This window comes from Tubulanus polymorphus, chromosome 2 (assembly GCF_964204645.1).
Source record: "Tubulanus polymorphus chromosome 2, tnTubPoly1.2, whole genome shotgun sequence".
Classification (NCBI taxonomy): domain Eukaryota; kingdom Metazoa; phylum Nemertea; class Palaeonemertea; order Tubulaniformes; family Tubulanidae; genus Tubulanus; species Tubulanus polymorphus.
In genome coordinates this window covers 23,138,135-23,155,858 of record NC_134026.1, presented here as the reverse complement: position 1 = coordinate 23,155,858, position 17,724 = coordinate 23,138,135, and the positions used below count along the sequence as shown (strand labels likewise).

Here is a 17,724-nt window from a genome sequence, read left to right as displayed (position 1 = left end):
ATCTGAATTGGACATAACTAAGGAAACAGGGACAAGGAAACCATATTTAGGAGACCGTCGGATGCCCACAAATGGTTGGCACCTCTGCATCTTTCTTTCATGAGGCATATGAAAATTTACACTTCAACTTGTGCCACGTTTGAATCAATTCGTATTAATCCATGCGCTTATTGCGTAGAATATCTGGACTCCAAAATAAATCAAACTCTGGCACACAGGTTAAAATGTGAAAACCCTCGTCTACAAGTAGTGACCATATGAAAAGCTGTAAGGATATCCCAGGATAGTCAAAGATGCAATAAGATTGAAAAAATAGCAAATGTATGCTTACCTGGTCTGACATTCTTCTTGAACTATGGCGTCTATTGTCAGGTTGAACTTTCAAGTTATTTGTTTCTTCTAAGGTGATGATACCAGAGTCAACTGCAGACTGGATGGGGAACACTTTATCATCATCAGTGATCATGCCTCCAGGGCTGAGATGATAACCAGGTTGAGTCTTGTAAATAGTGGCAAGAGACTTTGCAGCCCCTTCTGCATCCGTCACACCAATACCTGGTATGTCTATTGGTCGAATGGGCTTTTGAGATCCATGTGGACCCAAAGCAACCAAAAGGCCCTTTTTAATAGCCTCTTCGACTGACATGCGTTTACCAGAAACTGGATCAGTATATTCGCCAATTGCAGTATCTATCAATCTGCGCGCTGTGGCTTCTTGAACTGTCATTGGTTCACTTGGATCAGTTAATATCAATCTTCCAGACCGAACTGCCTCATCTAATGTCATTTGATCTCCAGTAGCTGGGTCAGTGAATTCTTTAGTATTGGGATCAAACTGTCCAGATCTGAGCGCTTCAGTAAAGCTCACACAATATGTATCTTTCTTTGCTCTTATAAGACCTTTCATCATTGCTTCATCAACAGTCATGACATCTCCAGTTACTGGATTCGTATACTCACTTGTCTCTGGATTAATGAGACCGCGCGAGAATGCTTCTTCAACTGTTAAGCCTTTTCCTGATTCAGTTAATTCTATCTTTCCAGATTTCACAGCATCTTCCAATGTCATTTTTTTACCTGTTGCGGGGTCAGTGAATGTGTCAGTTTCAACATCGTAAAGTCCTTTATTGAGAACATCTTCAAAGTGATTGGCTGAGTCAGCAGATATTTTCAAGAATCCCTGCATTATGGCTTCACTTACAAGCATTTCTTCACCAGTTTGTGGACTAATAAAAACTCGGCTATCACTATCCAACAGGCCACGCATTTCAGCTTCTTCTACAGACATTGACTCACCAGTACCACTTAGTAGGAGTTTACCAGTCAGGATTGCCTCCTCAATGGTTATCTTTTGGCCAGTCACTGGATCGCGGAAAATTTGTTTTGCAACATCAATCAATCCCATTTCAAGAGCTTTGTGGAACGGAATAGCAGTTTCATCTGGTTTTGGAATAAGTAAACCCCTTATAATTGCATCTTCTACTGACATGCTTTCATTTGTTGAGGGATCAATGAACTTGTTATGATCAGGATCAAGGAGACCTCGAGCTATGGCTTCTTCAATCATCATTCCACACCCAAGAGAAGTAAGCCTGACTCGTCCACCTTTTACTGCCTCATCTAGATTCATTTTTTGTCCTGTGGCAGGATCTGTATAAATACCAGACCCTGCATCATAGAGACCCTCTTCAAGTGCTCTTTCAAAGCTGACTGTATCTTTATTTGGTAATGGTTCTATGAAGCCTTTCATGATGGCATCTTCAACAGACATCACCTCTTCAGAATCAGGATGCGTAAATAGACCAGTTTTTGGATTAATCAAACCACGGCCCATAGCTTCATCTATTGACATAGCTTTACCGGATGTTGATAAACTTATTTTCCCATCTTGCACTGCTTCTCCGAGGGACAGTAGCTTTCCTGTTATAGGGTCAATATAGGTCCCATCTTTTACATCAATTAAGCCTTTCTTCAAAGCCTCATCAAATGAGAGAATTTCCTCCCCTGGTTTACATTTCATAAGACCACGCCTTATTCCTTCTTTAATTGTCAACTCTTCGCCAGTTTGGGGATCATGAAATATACCAGTTTTCTCATCAAGTAAGCCACTTGCTTCAGCTTCTTCATATGAAATTACCTGCCCTGGCTCGCTAAACTTCAATTTATTGGCATTGATCGCTTCTGATATTGGCATGACTTCACCAGTAAGTGGATCTTTAAAAGTTTTATTTATCATATCAACTAACCCTCTGTTGATTGCAGCACTGAATGTGATAGCAGGTTCTTTTTCGACTAAAGACCCTTCTGCTATAGCTTCTTGCAGAGGGATTGTTCTCCCCGTGACAGGATCCAGAAATTGATTGGTGTTTGTATCAAGTAATCCATCTGCTATTGCCTCATCCATTGAAATTGGTGTCTTTTGTTTAGATTTATCTCCATCATAAAGCAATCCCTTTACAAGTGCCTCTTGTAATGAGTATTTCTCCCCAGAAACTGGATCAATGAACTCACCACTTTGTTCAGAAATCAAACCTCTTGCCTTTGCTTCAGTGACACTTAATGGTTGAGACAAGTTGGTCAGCATTAGTCGGCCGGAATGTACTGCCTCATCTATTGTCATTCTATCGCCAGTATATGGGTCAATAAATTCACCGGTTGTTGTATCTAACAAGCCCCTACTGAGTGCATCTTCAAAATTGGGAGCACTTCCTTCTGGTCGTTCAATCAATAAACCTTTCACGACTGCTGAATCCATGGTCATCACCTCGCCAGTCACTGGGTGGTAAAATTCATTTAACTTGGGATCGACAAGACCGCGTGCTATTGCCTCATCAAATGTTAAGCCATCATGAAGATTAGCCAGAGACAATTTACCTTGTTTAACAGCATCTTCTAAATTGAGGGTCTCACCAGTTTTTGGATCAGTGTATATTCCCGTCACAGGATCATACACCCCTAAAGCAACAGCATTGTCAAATGACATTCCACCACCAACAGAGGTTTTCACGAGTCCTTTCATCAAAGCATCATCAATCATCATTTGCTCACCTGTTATTGGGTCAATAAATAACTTTCCTGAATCATCAATGAGGCCTCGAACCATGGCTTCTTCCACAGTCATGCCATCACCTGTATTTGTAAGATGAAGTTTGCCAGTAAGAATGGCTTCATCAAGTGATGTAGTTTTTCCAGTGCTCGAGTCAAAGTAAACGCCTCTATCAACATCTACCAGTCCTCTTTTTAAAGCATCATCAAAACTTGAACTCTGATGGTCTTTAGTTGGTGGCTTAATGAAACCTCTCATAATTGCTTCATCTAATGGCATTACTTCAGCTGTATGTGGGTCAGTAAATTGATTTGTGTCAGGATCAAGAAGACCTCTTGCGATAGCTTCAGCAGGGCCCATTGCAATGCCAGGCCGTGTAAGACGAACTTTTCCTGACTTAACAGCTTCTTCAAGTGACATTTTCTGGCCAGATAGAGGATCAATGACAATACCAGTTTTAACATCGTATAACCCTTTTTCCAATAATGTTTCAAAATTCACACAGTCTTTTTCAGCTTTTGGTTCTAAGTAACCTTTTAGAATAGCATCTTCTACAGGCATTATTTCTTTCGTTTCAGGATGAGTAAAATTTCCAGATGATGTATCCAACAATCCTCGAAGCAGGGCTTCTTCAGTAGACAATGACTTATCGTTATCAGTATATTTAATTTTCCCCTGTGCAATAGCTAAGGCCATAGGAATCTCTTCCCTAGTCAAAGGGTCAACAAAAGTTAATGCGCATGTATCAACAAAACCTTTCTGTAAAGCTTCATTAAAGCTAAGTGCTGCTGTTGTTGGAGCAAGAAGTCCCTGCGTCAGAGCATCCTCTTCAGACAGTTTGGCACCAGTTAGAGGGTCGGTGAACTTCCCATTATTCAATAAACCAAGCACTTTAGCCTCTTCCCTACTTATTGGTTTTCCAGGCTCAGAAAGTTTCAGTTCACCTGAATTAATTGCTTCAGATATGCTCATCATTTTTCCTGTCTTCGGGTCAGTGAATGTGTTTTGTGTCAAATCAATAGCTCCACGCTGAATGGCAACAGAGAATGAAATTCCACCTTCAATAGGTTTCAGGATCCCTTTTTCAATGGCTTCTTTTATCCTCATCTTTTCACCAGTCAGAGGATGAATGAATAAACCTTTGTCCAAATATCCATGCGCTTCAGCTTCTTCAATAGAAAGTGGTTTTAGGGGAGCTATTATTGTGGCATATTCTGTATGTATTTGCCCATCTTGCCTGACAATATCTGCACACACATGGCTAATAGCTTCTGCGAGCAATCCAGGTGAAGAGATTCTTCTAGCACGAAGACGGCCATCTGAGATGCAATCAATAAGAGGACTCCGTTTTCCAGTGGTTGGATCAATATATTCACCTGTTTTTAGATCAACAAGCCCTTTGCTCACTGCATCATCAATAGAAAGATACTTTCCTGTTCGGGAGTCATATACTTTATCAATGTTGAAGCTTTCTGATTTTTCTTTAGCTATTTCCAATGTAAGACACCCATCCTTCATTGACAAAACAGAGGCATTGAGGATTCCTTTAACAATGGCTGCTTGAAAGGTAACTTCTTCACCAGTGGTAGGGTCAGTCACAGTTCTCTTCTCAAAATCAACAAGGTCCTTAATATTGTTTTCAGTAAAAAATATTTCTTCACCAGACAGGGAATTTGTGAGAGAATGCAACACCCAATTATTGGCCCCATCAATTGGCACAATATCAGTTTCGATGAATCCTCGATTCGTTGCATCTTGTAAAGACATTGTTACACCAGTTTTTGGGTCAACGTAGGTTCCTGATTCTGGATCAATAATTCCCCTAGCCACTGCTTCATTGATAGATATCATTTGACCAGTGACAGGATCCTTGATTTTAGCAATAACAGTTTCAAATACATCAGTTTTATCTTTTCTGTCTGGGTCAACAGCTTCGAGTAAAAGTCCTGTCTGAACAGCTTCAGTTAATGACATCGATTTCCCAGTAACAGGATCAAGGTACAGACCTTTTCTGAGGTCAATAAGAGGTTGTTTGCCATCAGTACTTTCGGGAAACACGGGCAGCAAATTAACAATACCTCTTCTGGCAGCTTCTTCCAAAGGCATTATCTCTCCAGTTTCCAAGTTAATATAATCCCCATCCGGAGTAAGAACAAGTGGTTTTTCCCCAGGCCTATCTGTTGTTATGATAATGAGTCCGTTTTTGATTGCTTCAGTCAATGGTATAGATTTTCCAGATACAGGGTCAATGTACATCCCTCGTTTAGCATCAATGATGGCATTTTTATCCTTTGGCTTTATGTGAATGATACCTCTGCTGATTGCTACGTCTAATGGTATATCTTCTCCCGTTTTGGGATCTGTACATGTAACTTTTCCAAGATCAACAACTGGTACTCTTTCAGGAGGACCATGCTGTTCTACCTTCAGAACTTTTCCCCCAGCTGCTTTCGCATGGGGTGACTGACCTCTGGATACATGTTGTACAAGTTCTTTTGAGCTAGTCTCAACAACAAGGTTTGATTTTTCTACAGTAACATATTCTTCTTTATCTTTACGTGTACCAACGACATAACCTTTTATAAGTCCCCTTTCCACTGCAATGTCAACTGGGGTCTGTTCACCAGTTTTTGGGTTTACATATGATCCGGAGGACTGGTCAATTACCTTGTCATCAAGAGCCTCTACTAGAGATATGTTTCGACCCGACACTGGGTCAATCACAGATACAACTTTGATTCTCGTGATTTCTTTGACAACTGTTATTCGTTTGCGTGGTAGTTCAGGGGTTTTCACACGTTTAATTAGACCACGTTTTATAGCTTGTTGCATGTTAATCTTCCTCTTTGTTTTGGGGTCTACACAATAACCACGTGGATCAACCAGTTTTTTCTCGATAGCTTCACGAATGTTAATTCTAGTTCCAGTCTGTGGTTCAACAAAAGCTGCTGAAGCTGGATCAAGGATACCGGTCTTAATAGCCTCCTCTAGTGATAATGAATGTTTCCTTTTTGGGTCAATGTACTTTCCACTTATCATATCAAGTAAGCCATCATTAATAGCTTTGAAAATCGGTAGACCACTTGGGGGAATGGTGTCTTCCTCTGAAGTATATTTAAATATTGAAGTAATTTCAAGGATATCATCTTCAGGAAATTGGCAAACAATTGCACTTTCAAAGGTTACAGAGCTTTCTGGATTGACAGGATGCACGAGTGTAGGATCAAACCCAGGATGCAATTTACGGAATCTCATTTCCATGTCATCATCAGTGCCTTCTGAACCAATAACGGGAGCACCAAATACAGCCATTAATCCATGCTTCATAGCATCTTGCAACGACATTCTGTTACCAGTATTGGTATCAATGAATTCACCTATTTTCCCATCAATTTTACCTGCATCAATTGCTTCTTGTAACGTCATCAGACGACCCGAATCTGTATCATACAAAGTTGATGAATTATCTAGTACACCAGAATCTATTGCCTCCTGTATAGAAAGTCTTTGTCCTGTGTAAGGGTCAATCATGATACCTGTATCAGGATCAAGTAGGTTTTGACTCAGTACATCGTATAATGTCATTGGGCCAGTGACTTCTTCTGGTAATGCTTTCAGATCTGACTGTGAATCAATTAGATTTTTTCTTATGGCCTCAGCAACAGTCATCTTTTGTCCACTCAATGGGTCAGTGTATGAATTGTCATCTAGATCTATTAATCCGTGGTCAACTGCTTGTGTGAAAGACAGTGGTTTTTTACTATCTTTATAAATCAAGCTCTGTAAAGCATCTTTCACATCTTTAGGAGATTTTCCTGGAGATAAAGGTTTACCCCCAAAGCCGGTAACTCGCCCTTCTTGAAGTGCACTCTTTAATGACATCACTTCTCCAGTCACAGGATCGGTAAATGTTCCAGAACCTGAATCTACCAAACCGCTATCCATAGCTTCTTGGAGGGAGATGGGTGTTTGATGACCCTCAAGTTCCATTTTCTGTATATCTTGTTTATGACTGTCGAGAACATCAATTTTTGCAACTTTAGGAGCTGCTTCACTTTCAACACTGCTTTGTCTGGCCTTGTCAAATCCTGGCCTAGTTGCTGATATTGCAGCAGATGCTGGAATTACATCTATCTCCATTGTTTTGGTTGTTTGCCAGGACTGGTTTGTATAGACAGTTTCCTCAATATTACTCTGTAGGAAATCAGTTTCGTTTTTCTGCTCAACTGGTTCTGAATGCAGCGATTGTTTAACTTCAAATGGATCAAGTACAAATTTTTCATCACCATTTGCTACACGAGGCTTTTCATTTACAGCAGGCTCTTTTTTCTTCTCTTTTACTTCTTTGACTTTATCATATATGAGCTTTCCTGCCATGGCAGGTAAAAGTACCGGTGCTCCAACTACAGCCAGTAACCCAAGCCCAGCAGCTTTACCGATTGACATTGTTTTTCCAGTTGTCTTGTCAACATACTGCCCGCTATCTATGATTCCTTTCTTTTCAGCTTCATTTAAGGGTATTTGACGTCCTGTTTTAGTGTCATAGACTTTAACTTGATCACCAACCTTATCTTTGTCCGTAATAGCTTCTTCCAATGAAATTTTGTTCCCAGACTTTCTGTCAACAATAAATCCAGTGCTAGGGTCAAACGTGCTTTCAACCATATCTGATGCCATGGCATCTGCAAGTGTAAACATTGGTTGTCCCTTCTCATCTAGGAACAGTCCAGTTGTCCCATCAATTACTCCTTGATCAATGGCCTCATCCAAGAACATCTTATTTCCACTTGTTGGATCCTCAATGACAACTGATTTACCGTCAATGAAACCTTGGTCTACTGCATCTTTAAGATCCATAATTCTACCAGATTGAGGATCAGTGAATTTACCAGAAATGGGATCTAATAAGTTACATTTGACAGCATCCTCAACATTCATGGCTTTCTGCTCAGCTGATCCTGGCTTGAACTCATCAGCAATGTTTAAATTCATTGATTGAGCCCTAAACTGATTCAACTTCCCTGATTTTGGATCAATGAGCTTCTTATGAATGGCATCTTGAAGTGAAAATGTGTCCCCAGTATTCAGATCAGTCAAGGCAGGGGCTTTAACATCAAGTAAACCTTGAGAAATGGCTTGTGCTAATGGGATTGATTTCCCAGTCGAGGGATCACGGAACAATCCGGCGTCAGTATCAACTAATCCCAGTTGCATTGCTTGTTCAAAAGAAATGACATTTGGGTGTTCCTGATCAACTGCAGGTCGCTTGTCAAAATGAGGTTCAGCAAGCAATGCAGCATCAGAATCCTTCTGATTGGTTCCTTGATCTGGAGGTGTCAAGTCAGGATGATCAGGAGCAAGTCTTGCATCTGAACCATTGCTTACAACTACACTTTCTTCAACTCCAGTCAATGTCACTTGGGCGTCGATAAAGCCTTTGTTCATTGCAACTGAAATGGGAACTTCTTCACCAGTCACTGGATTCAAAAAGAGGCCTCGCTCTTGATCAATGATGCCTTCATCTACAGCTGTTTCAAAATCAATTTTTATCCCTGTTCGAGGATCTGTTACCTCAGAAATCTTCAACTCACTACTTTCTTCTTTGAAAGCTTCTTCAGTTTTGATCAATGGTCTGTCTGAGTCAAAGTGAATACTACCAGTACGGTGGCGCTCTGAGGGTGGTGGTGATTTTATGATTTCAACTGATGGGTCATTAGATGTTTGATATTCTTGATGGAAATCTGTTTCCTTTGTTGACGATCTTATGCTTGGACTAGCTTCGAATACGCTACGTACCTTCGCCTGTTCCATTTTTTGGCTCGTCAATTCCCCATGAATAAGACCATTCTGTAATGCTTCAGATATTGGTAAGGTTTGGCCAGTAGTAGGATTTCGGTATATTCCTCTTTCTTGATCAACAATTCCCAACTGAACTGCCTCATCAAGAGAAACTATTTTCATTGTAGTCGGATCAATGACACCTGTTATGTCAAATTTACGAGTTTCTTCAGACATATCTTCTTCCTTGATTTCACTAAATGGAATTTCATCATCTTCAATGTGGATGCTGGTGATTGCCTTGCGGCCTGCACTTTCCATTGTGTCCGCGACGGGATGTGTTTTCACAAATCCTCGATCGATAGCTTCTGTAAGTCGTAAACGCTCTCCACTCGACGGATTGATAAAAAGTCCAGATGTCAGGTCAACGAGACCTTCAGCAATTGCATCATCAACAGGAATTTCATTTCCAGACCGTGGATCAATGACTGACTTGACAGCTAATTTCACTTCTTTTGAAGCAGTCAAATCACTTTCCGATGAAACGCCGGGAGGTAGAGGTTTAGGAGCCGCAAATTCTGCTTTCACAATCCCTTTACTTACAGCGTCAGATATAGGTATACTTTCCCCACTAACTGTATCATTATATGTGCCAGATTTTGGATCAATGATTCCTTTCTTGATCGCATCAGTTATGTTAACATCATACCCAGTTTTTGGGTCAACTACAGTCTTGATACTTAATGTTTTTGTCAGTCCATCACTGCTTTCAGATGATTTAACAAGGCCTTTGTCAATTGCTTCTTTCAAAGCCATCTGTTCCCCTGAGATAGGGTTAGTGTAAACCCCTGTAGTTGCATCGATCCAACCTTTGGCAACTGCCTCAGAAATTGGAACTTCATTTCCTGTTTTAGGATCTATAACAGATTTAGCAATAACCTTTATTTCACTCTGTGATAAAACCCCTTTTGGAAGTGGTTTAGGAGTTGTTACTTCACCTTTTACTAACCCTTTACTCACGGCCTCTGATATCGGAATTTTCTTTCCCGTATTCTGATCAATGTAGGATCCAGTTTTGTGATCAATAATACCACGGTTTATTGCCTCATTGATGGATAGTTCTTGACCACTTTTTGGATCTATCACAGATTCAATTTTCAGTGTCTTTGTTTCGCCTTCTGTAGGCGGTTCTGGGGCAACTTTTGTGATGACTAATTCCTGCCTTATTGCTTCCTCTAAAGGTATATGTACCTTTTTACCAAGACTATCATGGGTGACATATGAGCCTGATTTTTGGTCAATTATTCCTGCCTTCACAGCTTCACTAACATTCAACTCTTCACCAGTTTGGGGATCAATAGCACCAGTGATGGTAAAGGCTTTCGATTCATTAACTGTGGCTACTTTTGATACAGAAGAGACCTCTTGTGCCTTAATTAAACCTCTTCTTACTCCTTCACTTATTGGAATTGTTTCACCAGTGTGTGGATCCACACAAGTGCCTGATTTTGTATCAATAAGACCCTTAGATTCAGCTTCCTCAACAGTTAACTCTTTACCTGTTGCTGGATCTCTATATGCTTGAACATCAAGATGTTTTTGTTCAAATATAACCGTGCGAGTTGGCTTTAGTGGTACTGGTGGTGGTTTGCGTAGTGATGGACCTTCTCCGGGTGCATATGTCTTAAGAACTCCTGTCTCCAGAGCTTCCTTGAGTGAAGTCCGCGTAGCTCTATCGGGAGATGGAACTTGTCCAGTTGCTCCTAGCAGTCCTCTCTCAATTGCTTCCTGGAGGTCAACTGTATCGCCAGTTTGTGGATCAGTGAATGAAGCAGATTCTGGATTGATTAATCCACGAGAAATAGCTTGTTCAAGGGGCATTCTAACACCAGTATTTGGATCTCGATAAAAACCAGTTGTTTGACTTAAAAGACCTTGGTCTATGGCATGGGCAAGTGTTATTTGTTGACTTTCAGAAAGTTTCCGTTCTACTGTAACTCTTTCACCTGGTTTCACATGACGGAATGATGGTGGAGGTTGCATTTCTTCAGGATGGTCTTCCATTCTAGGTTTTCCTACCCATTCTGGTGTGACTAGGCCTTGGCTGATGGCCTTTTCAACAGGTAATAATGTACCACTTTTGGTATCTAGGAATGTGCCTGAACGTGAATCGATTAGTCCAAGTTTCTGAGCTTCCGGGAATGTGAGAGTGTTTGGTGCATGTGCTTTTGATGTTTGCGATCCATGAATATCTACGGTACCTATTTCTAATGCCCTTTCAGCTGGTTCTACTTTACTAGTTATTGTTGTAGTTGCCATCATGGGACTGGTTACTTCCATCATCATTTGAGCTTTTTCACTACTAATATAGTTCAGTGAAGCTGCATCTTGCAATGTCATTGCACGGCCAGTTTCTGGGTCCGAGATTCTTCCGGTTTCAGGATCAAGGTAACCTTTTGTTATAGCACCAATGACTGATACCGGTTGTCCACGAGTGTCATGTAAACCAGAATCGCTCAGCAGTTTTCCACCTAAATTTGCATCAATGTAGCCCCGTTTCATTGCTTCATCCATCTTTATTTTTTCACCAGTCTTCCGATCACAATAAATACCAGTGTTAGGATCAATGACTCCACGCTGGATGGCTTCAGGAAGACTTAGACGATCACCAGTTGAAGGGTCATGAATACCAGTCTGGGCAAAGCAAATATCTCGCTTCACAACTTTCATTTTACCTTCACTGACTGCTTGTTGTAATGATACCCTTCGGCCAGATCTAGAATCCACAAATTGTCCAGAACCATCAATAAGTCCACGGTCAACAGCTTCAGCAAGAGAAAGAACTTCTCCCGATCTTGAATCAATGATGCATTTAGTATCAATATCAAGGAGACCATTACTTATAGCCTCCTGTAAAGAGTATTTTTGGGCACTTCGGGCTTCTGTAATTTTGCCTTTTTCATCAATCAATCCCTCTGTTAATGCGTCATGTAAACTAGCTGGTTTATCTATGTTCTTTTCTTTTAAAGCATCGAACAAGCTCATTCTGCGGTTTTGACGCCTATCAATGAACTGGCCAGTGTCGGAGTCAATTATACCTTGAGCAATACCATCAGCTATTGTTATCCGTTGATTAGTAAGAGGATTATAAATTTCACGACTATTTGGATCTATCAAGCCACGATCGATAGCCTCACCAAGCGTAAGTTTTTCATGGGTGATAGGATCGATAAATTTTCCAGTTGCCTCATCATACAAACCCTTTTCAATAACCTCACTGATACCAAATCCACTAGGAACAGCTGACTGAATATCAGGAAGACCATAATAGGCACGTGATTCTGTCGTTGAAGATGTTGTGGTTACAGGTGGTGAAAGGCGTGATGCGGCATCCTGAGAAATTAAGCCTCGTCTAGCAGCATCCTGCACTGATAATGTTTTGCCAGTTCTTGGGTCAGTCACACATTCACTCACTGGATTATACAATCCCTTCTGTATTGCTTCTAGCAATGATAAAGTCTGTCCAGTATTCGGATCTTTTAGTCCAATATCACGATTAAGCTCTTTTACAAGTTGATCATCAATGTATCCTTTCTGAACAGCTTCAGACAAAGGAATGTATTTTCCAGTATTTGGATCCATAAAGCGTTCATTTTGTAGATCCAAAAAGCCATTTTGGAGCGCTTGTTTCAGATTCATCGCTTTACCTTTTTGAAAATCAGTAATTCCAGCATGATCAATAGGGCTAGTGGAATACTTGAGCTTTTCATGTTTTGATGTAACAACCGTTTGTACAGCAGACCTTGCCGATAAACGGTTGTCTGTTGTGGAGATCGGAGGTCTTGCATCAGCCCGCCGCAAGAAGTCAGATGTTTGAGAAATGCTAGCAACACTGGAATAGTCAGGTGGTGCAATTGGTCTTGTAACTGTTGAAGATACTGAGCTGAAAGCGGATCTACTTTCAATTGTCTGCATTCCTGATATATTTCCTTCTGTATTCATCGAGAGTGAATAATGCTCCGAACGACCAGGTTGTTTACGTCGTAAACTATCATAAGCTGGGGCTTCTGTCTTTGTTGGAGAATGCTGTAATGGTTCAGACACTTCGCCAATTGTTGAATCAATCAGTGGATCGCGTCTCGGTGATAATGGACTGATTAGACTATCATGGTCAGAAAAATCCATGCCTTCTTCACTTTCTGATGATGGAAGGTGCCGTTTACTAAGCAGATCTCTGTAAGATGTTATTTGTGGAATGTCATCTTCGAGTAGTTTTGGTAGCTGGAAAAAAAATTATCAAAATCATTATGGCATTGGAATTCAATTAAATTTATTCAATGATAGATCAAATACGTATCAATGCTAACCTGAACTGTTCGGCCAGCTCTTTCTAATAGATCTTTGATACGACGAATCCTATCATTTGTAGCAGTGATCATGTCGGTGTATGTTCGGTTTAGCATGTCTAGTTCATTCTCAACTCGTTCAACCCCAGACTGAGTACGAGCACGCTTTGATTTCTGGATATCTACTGGGTGGACTTCTTCCAACACTTTTTTGTACTTCTTCAGGTGATTATCAAATACATGTGCTTCAGCAACAAACTTTGATCCACTGTGGTTGACCTTCTCTATCTGTGGCTTTTGTTCGTAGAGTGTGGTGTAGAGTTTCTATAGTGTATTGTTAAATGGAAATGACAAAGAGAAAGAAAAGAAATTGTGTTACACTCACACCAAATCACACAGTGAGATATACAGATAAGATACAACATCAAAACAAACTCCTCATTTACAGCAGACTTTCCAAAATATGTAATATGCCAAAGAATTGAAAAGAGTAAAAGGAAAATCTGCACAAAATGAGGTTTCCATAAACCAGTGACTTGAACATGATGAGTACCTAATTGTAATGCTGAAAAAGAGACTCTAATCTAAAACACTACAGGAATATTCTGGCATATTCACTTGTTTCTAAAAGCCAAAGTATTATGAAGCAGAAAAAGGACGATGTTAATGCTAGTAATTCAGATTTGATGTTGAAATTATCAAATTATCAATAGTCAACCTAAGACTGTCATGTTTAAGTCATATTCATGTTAAAATACCAAATTTAAATTTAGAACCTTAACCCAATCAATTAAAAACTTTCCCAATCATGCACATGCCATAGTTTCCTTAACATATGAGATTTGTAATTTGCAACAATTTCAAGTTGATTCAACATAATACATAGTAATCCAGTGAATGCTGCATATTACAATTCTGCATGAAATAGAAGATATTTCATTAACATGCATATGAAATATTTTCCACCAAAGGTTTGTAAACTACGGTGCATAAAGTTAAAGTACATACCATAGTTGATTCAAGTAGACGTTGTAGCTCACTGGGAGACAAGTCATCTTTGACACGTGGCTGCATGTATACTTTGTTTTCCATCTGTGATGACCAATGCTTCTCAACACGCATTGTTGTATGGTAGTCAGAGAGCAATTGAGAAATACTTTCAGAGGTCCGTATCCTAAGGAAAAAGAAAGTGAGGAGTTGCGTTAGTTAAAGAAGTAGTTTGAACAATCTAAAAATCTCTTGTTGAAATTAATACCTATCAGCGATTTGATTATGAATTTTCTGCCAACGTTTGTGAAGTTGTTGGACATCTTTGTTGACCCTATCAAGATCTGGATGATTCACCTCACCAGGTCTACCATGTTCAAGGAACTTGTGCACCGCTACCAGGTCTTCTTTGAGTTGATCAAAGAGGGACTGGTGGGGAGCTAGCGATGACTGCAATTCCTGCAACAAAATTTTTAATTTATTTCCAGGATTTGTATAATCATTCCACCCTCATTTCACCTCAGCGATCTCATCCATTTATCCTTTTTGTTAGGACACAGTACCTCCCACTTGCTGGGCACAGCCTTCAGGCCGGTACCATGTCCTTCATTGTGCTATCTGTCACATCATTACATCATTTACTGTATAACATTGTATAAATTCTATATTGTATGTATGGTATAAATTGTTAGATTTGTAAACTGCATTTAAAGTATAATATAAATATAATTCAAATCAATTCAATTTTTTCTTTATAAAGTGGATAATTGATGGTACCTGGTACTCTGATATACTCTGACGCAATGATTCTGGATCTGAGGTCATACATTCCTGAGCCAGTAGAGTGTTTTCATAATCAGTAACTAAATCAGTAGCTTCGTCAATACCATTCAGTAAAATCTCCATTGCCTTTAATCTAAAAAAGGTTGGGTCAAATTTATCAAAATCTATATGATGACCCTTTACAGACAAACAGTATTTTAGTAAAATCCAACCTCTCAACATAGAGATGCGACATAGACCACAAACGATCCCAACGGTCGATTGCTTGTTGATGTAATGTCTCCGTATCTGGGTGTCGTACTTTCTGCGTATTAAAATGTTGCTGAATTGATTCCAGAAGAGGTTCATGGGATTGAATTAACTTCTCAAATTCCTGATATAATGCAAAAAAGAACTTTAGTCTCCTTGATAACACCATTCGCTATCTAGCAAAGCCATAGCTTTTTTGCTTACTTTGTGTGCTTGAACCTTTTGGTTGAGTTCATCAAGGTCACGGGGAATGGCTTCTTTTTGTCGTTCAGTAAGACCCTGCTCCAACTGTTTCATAGCTTGTTTGAACTGTTCGAGCTGTGCCAACATTTGTTTTGGTGGACCACGTGCCATTTGCTCTGAAACATTAACAGTTAATATTGCACTTAGAAGTGGGAGTTATGTTACAAATTCTAGAAAAGCTAGGTAATAATATAACATTATTTATATGTTGTATCTAACTATATATCATCATTTCCATATATACATCATCATTTCCACATTTCATCAGGGCACCTGGCTTCGATCCTCAGGAGAGGGTTTGGTACCAGGCCTATTTAATTTGCTCAGGTCACTTCACGAGAGGCTCAGAACAGGTTCCTTAACCTTGCAATAAAATACGTCCCCTTGCCTGTAAAATGGGAGGACAAAAGCCAAAAAAAACCGGCTAGTTGGGATTGTAAGGATTCCAATGGGCTGTGGCCGCAAGAGCTTCAGGCCTGGCACTCAGGTGGCAGCAAAAATACTAACCTTCTAGTTGAGCTCTCTCGGACAATTCACGGAATATTCTGTTACACTCATCCATCTCACGAGACAATCGATCATGTTCATAAGTCTGATTATTCGCCGCATACTCTGACATTAGTTTCTCCGCATCTTGATTGAGAGCTCTTATAATAGCTTCACGTTGAGCTGGATCGAGGGCCATAAACTGAGTGAGATCCCAGTTCTTGACTACTTTGATTGTGGCGAATATCATCATCTGTTTCAGTTGACGTTGTCGACTTCTCCATAGAGATACAAGCTGTTCAAACTGAGCCCGCAGTCTAGCAAGAAAATAAAATCATATTTTGATATATGATATATTCATAAAATGATATATGCAATCTTACAGGATTCGCTCTATAGAATGTTTTCATCTCTTAGCTTACCGATCAGCAAGGGCAATGGCTTCTTGGTTTGGAGGTGGAATAAGTAAACAGACAGCTGGCACTAATCCTTCTTGACCAGATGAATTGCGAATTTGCCATTTTATGTTCTGACTGTTATCCAGCAAGATGCAATGTTCGTTCTTAGAGATACTCATCTATCAATAAGAATGATTTAACTTATGACTCAAGTTCTGACAATATGCAATAAAAAAACTAATTAACAACATCATGACGACTTACATTAAGCTGTTTATATGAGCAAAGAGATGTAGTTTTGATGGGAGCAAGCATTCTCTGCCTTCGTAATTTCATGGGAACAATTTCATGACTGCGGCTAACCAAATTTTCGACGGTACTTTGATAGTTGTTTAAAGCTTCCCGTAGTTCCTGAAATCAAATGATATCAGTGTAACATGTGTTCCCAGATCTAGGGGCAATGATTCATATCATTCGGCAATACAAACCTGCATCTCTCTAATCAATCGTTCACCTTCATCAAGACTGATTTCTGCCCGGGAGAATTGTGAATTCAACCAATCGGATTGTTTTCTCATCCACTTCTCACAGTCAGTTGCTTCACCAAAGAAATGATGGTATGCTGTAGCATGCTTTAGGTGGGTTTCTAGACACATGGTTAGTTGAAGCAGCCATGACCACTGAGTCTGCATTGCAGCCATATATGCCTAAAATTCAGAACACAATAATACAAAGCATACATCCATACATTTTATGATTTCATTCCATATTCATATAAGTAGGATGTAACATACCTCAATGGTCTTAGCAGCTGGATGGCGATCCATAACCATCGATTCCCCTTGGTCTTGAACAGCATTAAACTGTACCTCCCGATTTTCAAGATCACTCATCAAGGACTGCAATGATACACAAAACTGTACACCAAATGGAAGAGTAGTCATACACTCAGTATACAACATGAATCATTGGTATATTCTGAAACTTTGATAATCATCTGTTGCAATTCAAATTAACAATCGTGATCATTTGTGAAAGGTTATGTATGAGGGCACACAAATATTACAAAATCAGACTAAAGCTAGTTCAGAGCTACATCTACAGAGGTGGATCCAGAGGCAAGATCTAAAGGTTTTACTAAAGTATACAACATTCTGGCAGTGCTGTTTTGACTGGAAAATGAATTTTCTTCAGAATTTTTGACTAAGAAACCCCTGGATCTGCCCTTTACATTTTATCAATCCACGAAGTACAGAATCAATGAAGTCAAACTATGTGCATATAAGATGATTATTATGCTAAATATACATTAGATTCATAGCTTATTAATTAGTATAGCAATTGGCCAAATGAATAGTTAAAACAGGTAGCAGCTGTAAGAAATAAATGTAATAAAGATGAAATCAGT

General features: G+C 39.7%; 2 protein-coding genes across 14 annotated transcripts in view; both read right to left on the bottom strand.

The window, feature by feature from the left end:
* LOC141900524 (uncharacterized) overlaps window positions 1-5,418 on the bottom strand; it is a 51,213-nt gene extending 45,795 nt beyond the window's left edge. For all 13 annotated transcript variants that reach the window (XM_074787447.1, XM_074787446.1, XM_074787449.1 and 10 more), the window contains exon 1: window positions 332-5,418. In XM_074787447.1, coding sequence (XP_074643548.1) covers window positions 332-5,302 — 4,971 coding nt within the window. In that variant the 5' untranslated portion in view covers window positions 5,303-5,418. The remainder of the gene's footprint in view (window positions 1-331) is intronic.
* LOC141899052 (uncharacterized) overlaps window positions 5,377-17,724 on the bottom strand; it is a 39,336-nt gene continuing 26,988 nt past the window's right edge. The window contains exons 18-30 of the mRNA XM_074785205.1: window positions 17,111-17,215; window positions 16,805-17,023; window positions 16,581-16,727; window positions 16,341-16,495; window positions 15,940-16,235; window positions 15,394-15,548; window positions 15,153-15,313; window positions 14,935-15,073; window positions 14,426-14,616; window positions 14,179-14,344; window positions 13,192-13,494; window positions 5,471-13,105; window positions 5,377-5,406 (exon numbers count right to left, since the gene is read on the bottom strand). Coding sequence (XP_074641306.1) covers window positions 5,377-5,406; window positions 5,471-13,105; window positions 13,192-13,494; window positions 14,179-14,344; window positions 14,426-14,616; window positions 14,935-15,073; window positions 15,153-15,313; window positions 15,394-15,548; window positions 15,940-16,235; window positions 16,341-16,495; window positions 16,581-16,727; window positions 16,805-17,023; window positions 17,111-17,215 — 9,702 coding nt within the window. The remainder of the gene's footprint in view (window positions 5,407-5,470; window positions 13,106-13,191; window positions 13,495-14,178; window positions 14,345-14,425; window positions 14,617-14,934; window positions 15,074-15,152; window positions 15,314-15,393; window positions 15,549-15,939; window positions 16,236-16,340; window positions 16,496-16,580; window positions 16,728-16,804; window positions 17,024-17,110; window positions 17,216-17,724) is intronic.